This window comes from Microcaecilia unicolor, chromosome 11, assembly GCF_901765095.1.
Source record: "Microcaecilia unicolor chromosome 11, aMicUni1.1, whole genome shotgun sequence".
Lineage (NCBI taxonomy): Eukaryota > Metazoa > Chordata > Amphibia > Gymnophiona > Siphonopidae > Microcaecilia > Microcaecilia unicolor.
This window is the reverse complement of record NC_044041.1, coordinates 154,929,501-154,944,601: the sequence shown is the minus strand read 5'-3', so window position 1 is coordinate 154,944,601 and position 15,101 is coordinate 154,929,501. Positions and strand designations below refer to the sequence as shown.

The following is a 15,101-nucleotide window of genomic DNA, read 5'->3' as shown; positions in this document are numbered from 1 at the left end:
GGGGTTTACCCTCCCCCATTACCATCCCCACTACCCAGTCCTAACTGGATATTTTAATATAGTTATTGTATTTATAATATTTTAATTGTATACACATTATTATTGCATTCTTATTTTTGTGGGCTTTTTATTATATGGATGGATACTTAGATAGGTATTATACCTACTGTAACTGAATGTAAAGTCTTCTTGCGCTACAACTAAAAAAAAAAAAAAAGAGGTGAGCTAAATCCATACTGAAATTCGAGGAGCTTGGCCTGTCCACCTTAAGAAGTTCGGGAGCGCGGATGGGAGGAGGTGGGTGTGTGAAATCTCGTGATTCGGGCGCGCGCAACAGCACTGTGCCGATGCCGATCCGTAGTTCAATACCAGGAGGAGCTGGCAGATGTTTGATCTCTCCTGAGGTTTAAGCAGGAAGGGTCAGAGCTTTGACGTCCCTACTTCCCCCCCCAAGAAAAAAATCTACCGTTGTCTTTTATTGCCGCGTCTAGCGTGCGGCATCGGATCAAGGATCGAGGCTGGCTACCGCATCAGGACGGGGCTGGTGGAGATGTAGTACCAAATGCCCAATCCCTTCTCCCACTCTAGGGAAAGACAGGGTCTAAGTTTGTAGGTGGGGGGACAACTACCAGAAAATTGACAGTCTGCCCCCTCCCTACGAAAGGATCCGAGTTCTGCTTTAGGACAGTAACTTAACTTTAGACAGAGCTGGTGAGTTTTCAGCCACTTGGTCTGATGAGCGTGTAGACCGCTGCAATAGATTTGTTTTGGTAGATTTGCAATTTTGTTTGTAATTTTGCTGGACTGTGTAGGTGGGAGCTGACTATCATCGATTTTCATTTTTCGGGTTTTTCTTCCTTGGTCGTCACTGATTTTTAATATGTAAGGCACAGAGCAAGCACTGAATCAGCAATCTGTCTCCCTTCACCTGTTGATTATGGATTTATCTTCCCTCCTGTCCCTCCCCCGATGAGGCACCGTCTGACAGGTGACCCAAGGCACATTTCGTACTGCTTTAGAGGTTCATTGATCTCCTTAAGAAACCAGCCTGAAGCAATGCGGTGCAGCCTCAGTGGGATTTGAGTAAAACAAGCCCCGCGAGTTTTGAATAATTTTCGTTTTGGGGGAAAAGCTCGGAATTTTCTTTCTTTCTTTTTTTAATGTCCACCTATAGAATCTGGAGATCTGCGTGGCTGGGATTACTCGCTGAAGTGACTAACCCGGAGGCTTGCGCAGGGTAGGGGGAATCCGAAGCGGGGTTCAGGGAATTACCACCCCCGGCCCCAGAATGGCCCTGACGAAAGTTGCTGCTGTCCTGCTGGTGATCGTCGTTCTTCAGCCTCCGCCTTCAGGGACGAGTTCTCGGGTAAGAGTCTCACAGTGTGGCCCAATAAATTATAGAAATAAAGCACAATAAATAAAAACGTCAAAAAAGATATAAGAAGGTACCTTTTTTTTTACTGGACTAACTGTATACGTTTATGACTAGTTTTCGGGCGCTTAAACACTATTCTGTCCTAATCTGAGGACGTGGGTTTAGCTCCCAAACGTTAATCAGAAGTTTGTTAAATTAGTCTAATATGATAGTATTTACTATTATTTAATTAACCACCTATTTCTATACATTGAGGTGGTCTAACACAGCAATCACACTACCCCCCCCCCCCCCCTCCACACCAGATTTTCAGAACATGTTGTAGTAGTAGTAGGGGTGGGAGTGGGGGTGAATCAGGCTAACAGGGAGTGGAGGAGTATTCTAGTGGTTAGTGCAGTGGACTTTGATCCTGGGGAACTGAGTTCAATTCCCACTGCAGCTCCTTGTGACCCTGGGCAAAGTCACTTAACCCTCCATTGCCCCTGGTACAAAAATAAGTACTTGATATATGTAAACCACTTTGAATGTAGTTGCAAAAAAAAAAACCTCAGAAAGGTGGTATATCAAGTCCCATTTCTCTTTTCTTTTCCTTCCCTTTCCCTAACTATAATATGGGTGCAGAGCATTTTGGGATCTTCCTTGTGAGTAGCTAGTATAAGGCACTTAGGGGGTCTTTTACTAAAAATTAGCTCGAGTTATCTGCAGCAGAGCCCATAGAAATAATATGGGCCCTGCTGCAGATAATGCAAGTTAATCTCTAGTAAAAGACCCCCTCAGTCCTCCGTTGCCCCAGGTACAAGAACTTAGATTGTGAGCCCACTAGGAGGGACAGAGAAAGTATCTGCATACAATAAATGTTAACCTGTTGACAATATACCAAACCCATACCCTCTTTACCCTTTATCCCCCTTTGGGAAGGCAAGCATCTTGGTTCCAAATGGGCCTTCTTAATGTTGAAAAGTGAGTTTGTAGGCACTTGTGAAAGTCACCAGATGCATCATACAGTGCTTTTGTGGCATTTTGAACCAGACCACCCCCCCTCAATGAAATATTTCTTATGCCCTAAGAGGTAGGCATTCCTACTAACTTGCTGTAAAGCAGCTGATTAAATGTAAGGTCTATCGCACCCTGTCTGGAATTATACAGGTGTCTTCCTCCCCAGTCTTCTTAACCCTGTTGTTTTTTTTTTCTATCCACAAAATAATATCCTAAAGCAAAAGAATGTCTGATCAGTACCCAGAGTTCCCCATCTAGGGCAAAAGGTTTGGAAATTAACTTCTGGTTTTGTAACTATAGTAGTAACCTGGGCGGTAGGCTCCAAGAAGAGTACTCTGGATACACAGGATAAGAGGGCATGGAAAGGCTACCTAGGGTCTGCTTCTGTATATTCATACCCCTGGATTCTATATATGGCACCCAAATTTGGGAGCGCTGCTGAGATGTGCATGCAAATGAATAGGTTAACAAGCTCATAACATCAATAATTGGGTGCTAACAACCACTTACTAATTTGCACTCATTAAAATTTGTGCACACATCTGACTGCATGCTATTCTATAAGGCAGGGCACCTAAATCCCATAACGCATATACCAAAAGAAAGTGTGGCCACAGGAGGGGCATGGGCATATCGGGGGTGGTTTGAAAAGTTACATGCATAGTTATAGAATACTGGGTAAACACACCTAACTTGGGCACTAGCATTTACACCAGGTTTCAGCAGGCGTAAGTCTGGCAACAAACGTTAGGCATGGAATCAGTGCTACACGCTATTCTATAAAGGGTACGTACCCTTTATAGAATAGTGCTTAGTGCTGATCTTTTTCAGTGTCCATTTTTGAGCACTATTTTTAGAATCCCCCCCCCCCCCCTTAGTATTTGCTAGATTCTTCTTCAAAACAGTGGTGTAGCCACAGGTGGGCCAATTAGGGCTCAAGCCCACCCAACAGTAGCATGTGTTTAGCAGTAGCTGTGGGGATCGCAAGCTCTGCCAGCTGAAGACTTCCCCCTGATGGTAATGAAAATGCTGCTCTCCACGATACTGGCACCTGTGTATGCTCAGTTTTCAGCACATGCCTGCTGCAGACTACCATGGTGGAGAGAAGCATTTTTCCACCAGCTGAGATATTTTTTTGGTGGGTGGGGGAGAACATTTGGTGCCTACCCGCTTCTTGCCTAGGCCCACCCAAAATCTGCTGTTTGGCTACGCCCCTGCTTCAAAATATGAATATGTTACCTGTCATTTTTAGGCTTATTATTCAGTCTTCTCGCTCTGCAGTTTTCTCTGATGAAGATAACTCTTCTGTTCTGGGTGCTGTATTCATGCTTCACATACACATACATCAGTGTGATATCTAACTAAGGCTCTGATACTGATCGCCCTAATGGTGTGAAAGGGTCTGCCCAGCCAGTATCGCATACCTGCAAGAGGCATCATTTGCATCACCTATTTTGTATTTGGGAATCAACGATCTTCTCCTTCTCTCCACCTTCAAAAATAAAATTTTAACAAAACCTCTAGACATAGTCCAAGTGCCACTTGTGTTAAGCTGTGAACAGTGAAAGAAAGATGGGAGGTGCTGTATAATTATGGAATACATCCCTTCCCCCATCTGTGAACTCGCCTGTAATCATGTAACTAAAACATCTGGTGTATGTTGTGAAGTGCCCCTTTTTTATCTCAAAATTATGCTGTTTATGAACTCAAGGTATTCAGGAAAGCTAAGAAACACTGTGAGCAAAGTGTGAAAAATCTCTAGTGCCCTGAGGTTCAGTTCACAATTATATCATGACCCAATGTGGAGCAGTTTAAGTTGCTCTAATATTTATCACCTGAATTTTAGCTATAGGCACCATATCTGGTCAGACCCTAGTAAATGCTGGAATGGCTCATACAGCTCCAGAATAGGAGTCTTAAAATGGTTCGTCCCTGTAGGAAAAATTGAGACTGAAGTAGAGGCCGGCCGAATTTCAATTTTGGTTTTGGTGCCAAAACCAACCAAAAATAAGTGTGTAACCTTGTTTTGGCTTCAGCTAAAAATGCCAGTGTAGTTTCAGCTGAAACTGAAATTTTGTGCTGTGTTTCCATAGCGCTCCCCCCACCCCTGAAAGGGAGCAAGCTCCACGCCTTCCCCCTCCTCCCCAACACTAGCAGGAACAGGTTCCCCCCCCCCCAGCCTACCTTGAGAGATATAGTTGTGGCAGGAGCAATCCCTAGGCGCTCCTACCCATGCCATCTCTGCTGTTAAAAAAGCTGCCGCAACCTGGAGGTCACAGCAGCCAGTTTGACAGTGGAGACGACATGGGCAGGAGCGACTACAGCCCCTAGACCACCACCAATTGTAAGGTAAGCTGGGGGGGGGGGGGGTGTCTATGGATGGAGGGGAGGGATTGGGTCTAAGAGGGGGGTCACAATGGCCAATTTCGGTTTTGCCCAAAACCTAGGACTAGTTGTGGCTGCAGATTGCGTTTCAGCTAAAACTGAAAAACAAAAACGATTTTGATTGCCCTCTAGGCTAGGAGCCAGCTCTGTGGGTGCTTGAGCACCCCCAATATTGAACAAACTCCTTGACTATGTCCAGGGAGAGGTAATTTCCATTGGGTTTAGCGCTTCCAATAATTTTGAAAAGTTGGCTCCTATAGATTGAGAGGTGGGTTCTGACAAGTTCTTACCTCTTGTCATTAGCCCTGGAGGTTTTTTCATACCCCTCTAAAATCTGCAGGAATCTTAGGCTGGTAAAACCAGCAGGAGATAAGAGTGGCTGTTTCCATTCTGGTCAAAGTTTTTTTTTTTTTTTTGGGGGGGGGGGGTTATTATTTTTTTTTTCTGCTTGGAAGGTGCAAGAACTTTCCTGGTAAGTTCCACATTTTGCTCTGCACAGTGGCTCCCAGACAACAACCGAATGAGGAGACATGGTGAGAGGTGCCATATATCAGCGATTCCCAAGTTTGGAGTACCCCCTTTCTGGTCAGGTTTTCAGGATATCCACAATCAATATGCATGAGATCAATTTGCATATACTACTACTTATAATTTCTATAGCACTACTAGACATACGCAGCGCTGTACACTTGAACATGAAGAGACAGTCCCTGCTCGACAGAGCTTACAATCTAATTAGAGGCAGTAAATGCAAATCGATATCATGCATATTCATTGTGACTATCCTGAAAACCTGACTGGCAAGGGGGTACTCCAGGACCAACTTGGGAAACATTGCATGATACTGGAGGAATGATAGCAGCCTGTTCAATGACTCTTTGACAGAGCTTCCAAGTTGTCCAGTACTAACGAGGGAGATGTTAGACCAGCCCTTGATTTCTTACAACCCAATCTGGTACAATATGGGATGTGCAACACTGACTTCAATGGGTAGAATCAAGAACCACAAATACCATACTGCTGTGGGCATAGGCGCCAACTCTGTGGGTGCTGTGGGGAGCACCCCCAATATTTTACAGACCGGAAGTTCTCTTCCAGCCCAGCCAGAATTTTAAAACTACTACTACCCTCCGAGTTCCAAGGTCCCTCCTCCCTCCGTCCGTCCGAATGTTAAAAGCCCTCTTCTTACCTCGCGTCAGTGAAAAGCATGCACTGCAGGCTCGTCGGCGCTTCAGCCTTCCCTTCTGTCTCTCGGCTCTGGTCTGGTCCCGCCCTCATTTCCTGTTTCCGCAAAGGCGGGACCAGACCAGAGCCGAGAGACAGAAGGGAAGGCTGAAGCGCCGATGAGCCTGCAGTGCACGCTTTTCACTGACGCGAGGTAAGAGGGCTTTTAAAATTCGAACGGACGGACGGAGGGAGGGGGGCCTTGGAACTCGGACAGAGGGGACCTTGGAACTCGGAGGGAGGGAGAGGGGGGCCTTGGAACTCGGAGGGAGGGAGGGGGGACTTGGAGGTAGGGAGGGAAAGAGAGGGAGGGCAGGCGGGAGGGACTGGAACTATGAGGAAGGGAGAGGGGGGGGCTGGAACGTGGAGGGAGGGGGCGGGGAATGCACCACCTATAAAAAAAATGTCAGCACCCCCAATCATTTTGAAAAGTTGGCTCCTATGGCTGTGGGATGTAAGTTCAAAACTGGGGCTGGCCAAAATGTCTCCCTCCTGGAACAGGGTAACTTGGCAGCTCTGCTCAGCCTCAGATAGAGCTGCCAAGTTACTCAGCTCCAGGAGGGGGGAAGGGGAAATGGGACTTGATATACCGCCTTTTGAGGTTTTTGCAACTACATTCAAAGCAGTTTACATATATTCAGGGACTTATTTTGTACCAGGGGCAATGAAGGGTTAAGTGACTTGCCCAGAGTCACAAGGAGCTGCAGTGGGAATTGAACTCAGTTACCCAGGATCAAAGTCCACTGCACTAACCACTAGGCTACTCCTCCACCAGTTCTGGCTTTCTGACAAAACAATCATGTTGCATTATGGGACCTGCAGAACTGTTTTCAATGGGTAGAATCAGGAACTATAAATCCCTTATTACTTTGTGGTGTAAATTCAAAATCAGACTTGGTCGAAAAAAAAGCTATCTCCTGGAACTGTGTAATTTGGCACCTCTGCTCAGATGGTGGGTAGGACTTGCAAATCCAGCACTGGATAGTAATCTCCCGATGATGGTGGGCAGTGCTTTTTTGTGCTGGTACGCACCGGTGTACCAGCACCTTTTTCCCCCCGGCGAGTCCTGCACCCTTCCTCTCACTCCCCTACTTCCTGTTTTTCTAGGACTCGGCAGCGCGAACAGTGCAGGCAGCGATTGAGAGAGGCTGGCAGCGTCAGAGCTTCCTTCTGTGAGTCCCACCTACTTTGTTTCAACTTCCTGTTTCCGCATAAGCAGGACTCACAGAGGGAAGATTCAACGCTGCCAGACTCTCTCAATTGCTGCACCATTCGCGCTGCCGAGTCCAACGCTGGCAGGCAGTGGAGGAGGACGGGCTGGGAGGAGGATGGGCTGGGGGGAAGAATCACTGGACATGGGAGAGGGGAGGGCAGGGGAGAGAGGAGAATCACTGGACATCAATGGGAGGGGAGGGGAGGGCAGGGGAGAGAGGAGAATCGCTGGACATGGTTGGGATGGGAGGGCAGGGAAGAGAAAATTGCTGGACATCAATGGGAGGGGAGGGCAGGGATGAGAGAATTGCTGGACATGGAGGGGAGAGAGGAGAATCGCTGGACATGGATGGGAGGGGAGGGCAGGGAAGAGAGAATTGCTGGACATCAATGGGAGGGGAGGGCAGGGAAGAGAGAATTGCTGGACATCGATGGGAGGGCAGGGATGAGAGAATTGCTGGACATGGAGGGGAGAGAGGAGAATCGCTGGACATGGATGGGAGGGGAGGGCAGGGAAGAGAGAATTGCTGGACATCAATGGGAGGGGAGTGCAGGGAAGAGAGAATTGCTGGACATCGATGGGAGGGCAGGGATGAGAGAATTGCTGGACATGGAGGGGAGAGAGGAGAATCACTGGATATGGATGGGAGGGGAGGGCCGGGATGAGAGAATTGCTGGACATGGAGGGCAGGGGAGAGGAGAATCGCTGGACATGGATGGCAGGAGAGGATAGGGGGCAGAGAAGAATCACTGGACATGGATGGCAGGAGAGGACAGGGAGAAGAGAAGAATCACTGGACATGGATGGCAGGAGAGGACAGGGAGTAGAGAAGAATCACTGGACATGGATGGCAGGAGAGGACAGGGGGAAGAGAAGAATTGCTGGACATGGATGGCAGGGGAGGACGGGGGAAGAGAAGAATCGCTGGACATGGATAGCAGGGGAGGACAGGGGGCAGAGAAGAATCACTGGACATGGATGGGAGGGGATGGCAGGGCAAGGAAGAGAGATTCGCTGGACATGGATGGAAGGAGAGGGCAGGGGAGAGAGGAGAATCACTGGACATGGATGGCAGGGGAGGACAGGGGAGAGAGGAGACATGCTGGACATGGGAGGGGTGGGCAGGGGAGAGAGGAGACATGCTGGACATGGATGGAGGGGAGGGAAGAGAGGAAGGAGATGCACATGGATGGGAGGGCAGGGAAGAGAGAAATGTTGGAAATGGATGGATAGAGGAGAGCAGGAGATAGAGGAGAATTGCTGGTCATGGATGGATGGAGGGGTTGGCGGGGAGAGAGGAGAAATGCTGGACTTGGATGGAGGAGACGGGAGAGAGAATTATTGCTTTATATGGATACAGGGGAGGGAAGAGAGGAGAAATGCTGGGCATGGATGGAGGGGAGGAAAGAAAAAAAAAAAGAAGAAGATGCACATGGATGGAGATGAGGGAAAGGGAAGAGAGGAGAAAAACTGCACATGGATGGAGAAAATAGGCAAAAGCTGGAGCCATGCATCCATAAGTCAAAGCTGGGTCCTCCTCCGTGGAATTGATTGGAGTAGGTATACTCCTCCAGTCAATTCCACGGAGGAGGACCCAGCTTTTACTTATGGATGTATGGCAAGAAATGAAGAAGAAAGGAGGAAAGTAAAGTAATAAATGGAAAGGAAGCCCTGGAAACGGAGTTAAGGGAACAGATAGAGAGCAGCAGAATCAGAGACTGGGACCAATATGTATGGAAAAACAAAGTCACCAGACAACAAAGGTAGAAAAAAAATCATTTTATTTTCATTTTAGTGTTTGGAATATGTCCAATTTGAGAATTTACATCTGCTGTCTTATTTTGCACTGGGTATACTGGAGCTGTAACAGCTTACAGAAATTATTTATAATGAAAAAAATCATGTTATTTTTTTCTACTATACTAGTATAATATTTTCAATGATGTCTGTTTATATGCCCCATGGCTGGTATAAGGGGTGTGGCTAATGGGGGTGTGGCTATCATAGAGGTGGAGCCATATGTGGTGACCCCCACCCATAATAAGTACCGGCACATTTTTTTCTACAAAAAAAGCATTGATGGTGGGATACACAGAGAAAGATCTGGAAGCTGTTTGTAATAGCATTAAAAATACCCTAGTGGAGGAAATGCTGGGCCTTTCTCTGTTTATCTTATTCAGTTGCTTTGTTGGCTGGAACAATGGCCTGGAGGACAGGTGTTAGCTTGGACCAGCTCCACTTAGTGTTATCAGCGGGGTCACTGGAAACCACAGTATGAAAGCAGGTGATTCCTCTGCCTCACTTCCTCTCAGACCTAGCTGCTTGCTCTCCCTGGAGCATTGTATGATCTAGGCGCAGGAGATTTTCCTGCAATAGCCACTGGGCTGAGTTGAGCTCTTGCCTGCCTGGTTTCATATCTGCTAGTTCTGCTTCTGTCTCGCTTCTCTAATCCCTTCATGCCTGCAGACATACCTTCAGCATGTGATCAAGCCTTGGACAAGTATCAACAGACGAAATCATGCCCTGGGTCTACTGTGCCCTATTCTCTTGCCTGCATTCACTAGTAGATCAAAACACTACCTTATGGTGCCAATGAGCATAGGAGCCAACTTTTCAGAATTATTGGGGGTGCTAAAACCAATTGAAATAACCCCTCCCTGGATACATACAAGGAATTTTCTCAATATTGGGGGTACTTAAGCACCCACAGAGCTGGCTCCTATGCCAATGAGCAAATATGCAACTAATAGTCCTGCAAGCTGGCACAGTTTGTGAACTGCAGACCTCTCCACACTCCCAGCCACATGGGAATAAAAGATCATGCATAGTTAGTGACGGATCCAGGGATTAGAACTCAGGAACATGCCTCAAAGCAGGTACTAAGAAACTGCCACTACTACAGTCTTAGGAAGTCAAGCCAGCTCTTTTCTCAGCTGCTGTTTGACAATATATGGCCTGGTTCTCTCTTCCCCTCTGCTATTCCCCAGAGACCATTTATTTGTTTGTCAAACAAAAGGCTGATTTCGTAGGACAGATGAAACAAAACTCTTATCTCCTGGCTCCTAATGTTTTCCTCTGGCTCTCCCTTTGTTTTTCTGGCTGTTGAAGGCTAAATATTTCTTATTTTTTTAATTCAGACAGAGAAAACATTTTGTAGGTGTTGAAAGAGAGAAGCTGATGCCTTTAGCTGGTTAGTGAGATTGATTGTGTGCTCTCCCTGTGTTTTGCAGATCCTGATATCTCAGTGATAGGGTTTCTGATGTCACAGCTTAACTGTGAGCCTCTTTGTTGGTAATACTGGAGTAAATCATCAAACTTCTGCATTTGTGCAAACTCTGCAGGTAGTTTTTCCCCATGGTATTTGCCACAGTAATAAAAGAAAACGTGCTGTGTGCAATAATCAGGGAAAAAGTACACCACACAAATTTTTATGCAGGTTTCTTTCCATGACAAAATTGTGTTCATAGCTTTCACCCCTAGACTATATCCACCTTTGGAATGCCTCCTTAAATCTCCAACTAAAAATATACATAAAAGTCCATTGCTACAGGTAACACAGCATTTAAAAGGTTCTGATAACTGCGCTTTCTTGGTTGAAATGCAGCTGAGAGTTGGCCTTTAATAATAGTAAGAAGTGGTTTGTTTTTTTTTAACTTACAGGGTTCACATGGATGATTAGAATGGCAAGATCTTGCAGTCTTGCTCAGAATGATGTTGAATTTGTGTAGTAATTTACAGCCACTCCTGAGTCCTGCCTATGCCAGCTCCAGTCTCAAAATGACTGCTGTGACCCTCAGTGGCAATCTTGTGAGACTACCATTGCAGGTTGCAGCAGCCATTTTGATGGTGGCGATGGCATGATAGGACCACTCCAACCCCGACTAAGTCATTAGACCACCAGGCCCAGAGAGGCCTATGGATGCACCTGGAAGGGGGGAGAGAAGATAGTTCTTCCTGTTTGAGGAGGAGGGAGTAGTCTTCTGTTCAGGGAGGAAGTGGGGGCTGAGCCTGGAACTAGCACCAATTTGGGCCAGTAGTAGCTGGTTTCAGTTTCAGCTTCGGTTTTAGACGAAAGCAAGTGGTGAATTTCAGCTGTAGATTTGGTTTCAGCTAAAATGAAGATTAAAAAAAACAGTTTGTCACCCTCTAGATAACACATCTAATTTAAAATATTTGGCAAGTAGACAGGTTTTTGTAATTTCAAAAATCTAAAATAATCATGTTAACATCTAAAGTTTGTCTAACAAATTCCACAAAGAAGGAAAAGCAATACTGAAAAGTTTCTTATGAAGCAAATGGAACCAGCTGCAGGAAGTTCAAACTTATTTTTATGAATTAAAGGTTTCAATAGAAAACCAAATCTGACCTTTCAAAAATGCATCATATACGGTGGATATTCACCTTATAACAGAAAATCTTGGAATCAACTCGAGCCCCTAAAAGTAGTCAATGTAAAGCCCTCAAGAGTGGATTTGCTTTATCAAACTTTGATTTCCCAAAAACAATTCTGGTTGCCTAAATAAATGGAATTACAATAATCTAGACTCAATAAAACAAATGCATCAGTCAATTTTTGCAAATCATTGTTAGAAAAGAAAGCCCTAATTTGACCTACAATACACAATTTACCAAACACTGAAGATATGTCATGACAAACCTAAGATTCACCCTTGAGAATGGAATCTATCTAAACACCCAAGCTAAAAACAGTAGAGTGAAGAAAAAAAATATTGCCATCCAGTACTAGACTCATGAAAAGCAGGGTTTTGATTTTCTGACCACTCATAGTATAGTTTTCTTGGGGTTCAATTTCAATAAGTGTTGATGCATCCAAGCCACGATTCTCTTAAAGCAAATATTCATAAAATCTAATGTCTCAACCATAGGTAGAGATTGGCAACAAAATTTGAACATCATCTACATAGATAAAGTAAATCACTCCCAAAATTTGTAGAACGTTTCCTAAGGAGCTGAAAAAATATTAAAAATAATTGGGGAATGTGGAAAGCCCTGTGGGGACTCCACAGCCTGAAGACCAAGGAAAAGAAACATTATTATTCATCTTCACTGAATAACAGAGATTTTCAGAAAAACCCCCCAAAAACAAAGCCATACTTGCTCTGATATTCCAATCTGATCTAATTTCTGCAATAAGTCATGGTCGACTAAGTCAGAAACCAATAACAAATCTAGTTGCATTAGAAAGACTGGAAAGTCCATAAACTGCTATTAAGGTAGACCCGAGGAAAGCCATTGCTTATTCATGGGGGTAAGTAGCATAGAATCTAGCTACTTTTTGGGATCCTGCCAGGTACTTCTGACCTGAATTGGCCACTGTTGGGAAACAGGATGCTGGGTTAAATGGCCCTTAGGTCTGACCCAGTATGGCTATTCTGTGCTTATGACCATTTTCTGAAATCAGAGAGAAAAATTAAAATTTCAGGGATGACTTGCTGGACTTTTCTTCCCCTCTGCCAAGAATCTGGTTACTCAGCACATTTATCATAGTATAAAAAAGACTGAATCGGCACAATCCAGTCTGCTTTGTTGAGATTAAAGCGAATTAAAGAAGTTTGGGGGGCAAAGGAGGAGGGAAGAACTCTAATGTTTGGGGTTTCTGTGAAGCCTGTGAAACAGAAACATTCCTTGTGACATAAGTATTTCAAAGGTAGCCCAAAAGCTGAAAATCCAACTGAGAGAAAAGTAACCATAAACAAAAGAAAATTATTGTGATTTTAAATGTTTGAAAAGGATGCTGCCAGGAGTGTGAAAGATTCTGAGCCTGGGTTATAATTTTGTCTCCTTGCTGAGCTTCAAAACCAGCAACATCAACTATATGTGGCAATGCACTTAAGACAGAGCAGCATAGTGCTCAGAGCACTGAATTCAAACACTGGCAGATATTGATTTAAGACCCTCCTCTCCTGCCATGACTCTGTGTAGAACAATGAGAGCAAGCTGCTTTGTGTTCACATATACCTTTTATGACTCCATGTGCAATTTTTCCTTAAATTAGTCATGTGGTATCTTCTGTCTAAACTCCTGTTATGTCTTATCTGTCTATATATTTCACCTCCACTTACTCCCTATGCTGGGTATTAACATGTTTTAATATGTGTTGTGTTGACATTGGAAGTAGTGTACTATTGGGCTCATTTTCAAAAGAGAAGGAGGGCGTCCATCTTTCAACATAAATCAGAAGGACGTCCAAATCGGTATAATCGAAACCCGGTTTAGGACGTCCCCAACTGCACTCCGTCGCAAGGACGGCCAAAGTTCAAGGGGGCGTGTCAGAGGCGTAGCGAAGGCGGGACTTGGGCTTGCCTAACACTTGGACGTCCTTGACCCATAATCGAAAAAAGCAAGGACGTCCCTGACGAGCACTTGGACGTTTTCACCCGGACCTGTTTTTCTTACGACTAGGGCAAAAAAGGTGCCCAAAATGACCACCGGAGGGAATCGGGGATGACCTCCCGTTACTCCCCCAGTGGTCACCAACCCCCTCCCACCCTCAAAAAAACATCTTTAAAAATATTTTGTGCCAGCCTCAGATGTCATACTCAGGTCCATGACAGCAGTATGCAGGTCCCTGGAGCAGTTTTAGTGGGTGCAGTGCACTTCAGACAGGTGGACCCAGCCCCATCCCCCCCTACCTGTTACGTTTGCGGAGAAAACAGCGAGCCCTCCAAAACCCACCACAAACCCACTGTACCCACATCTAGGTGCCCCCTTCACCTGTAAGGGCTATGGTAGTGGTGTACAGTTGGGGGTAGTGGGTTTTTGGGGGAGTTGGGGGCTCAGCACACAAGGTAAGGGTGCTATGTTCCTGGGAGCAATTTGTGAAGTCCATTGCAGTGCCCCCTAGGGTGCCTGGTTGGTGTCCTGGCATGTCAGGGGGACCAGTGCACTACAAATGCTGGCTCCTCCCACAACCAAATGGCTTGCATTTGGTCGTTTTTGACATGTACATAAGTAATGCCACACTGGGAAAAAGACCAAGGGTCCATCGAGCCCAGCATCCTGTCCACGACAGCAGCCAATCCAGCTTTGGCAAGCTTCCCAAACGTACAAACATTCTATACATGTTATTCCCGGAATTGTGGATTTTTCCCAAGTCCATTTAGTAGCAGTTTATGGACTTGTCCTTTAGGAAACTGTCTAACCTCTTTTTAAACTCTGCCAAGCTAACCGCCTTCACCACATTCTCTGGCAACGAATTCCAGAGTTTAATTATGCATTGGGTGAAGAAAACTTTTCTCCGATTTGTTTTAAATTTACTACACTGTAGTTTCATCGCATGCCCCCTAGTCCTAGTATTTTTGGAAAGCGTGAACAGACGCTTCACATCCACCTGTTCCACTCCACTCATTATTTTATATACCTCTATCATGTCTCCCCTCAGCCGTCTCTTCTCCAAGCTGAAAAGCCCTAGTCTTTCTTCATAGGGAAGTCGTCCCATCTCCGCTATGGATGTCTTTGGTTTCGAAAATCGCTGAAAATCAGAAGCGTCCATGTCTAGGGACGTTCAAATCTAGGGACGGCGAAATTTAAGGATTTGGACGTCCCTGACGGTATTTTCGAAAATACAGGTTTCCCCGCCCCTGGATTTGGATGTTTTGCAAGGACGTCCAAATCGCAACTTGGATGTCCCTTTCGAAAATGCCCCTCCACGTTATAGTGTGTACTGATACTTGACTTTTTACTGCTGTAATCACAAATTGCTTATGTCCAGGTTATTCTTGCTGAAAACTGCCTTACGACTACTACTACTTAACATTTCTAAAGCGCTACTAGGGTAACGCAGCACTGTACAATTTCACAAAGAAGGACAGTCCCTGCTCAAAGGAGCTTACAATCTAAAGGACAAAAATGTGCAGTCTTGGGTGAATTTCTTCAAAAGGAAGTAAA

The 15,101-nt window shown here is 45.4% G+C and overlaps 1 protein-coding gene across 2 annotated transcripts in view; it reads left to right on the top strand.

The window, feature by feature from the left end:
• The first annotated feature begins 342 nt into the window (after window positions 1-342).
• LOC115480869 (snake venom vascular endothelial growth factor toxin apiscin-like) overlaps window positions 343-15,101 on the top strand; it is a 140,440-nt gene continuing 125,681 nt past the window's right edge. The window contains exons 1-2 of one of the 2 annotated variants that reach the window (XM_030219832.1): window positions 343-419; window positions 1,175-1,366. In XM_030219832.1, the coding sequence (XP_030075692.1) occupies window positions 1,289-1,366 (78 nt within the window). In that variant the 5' untranslated portion in view covers window positions 343-419; window positions 1,175-1,288. The other variant, XM_030219830.1, reaches the window with a different exon arrangement.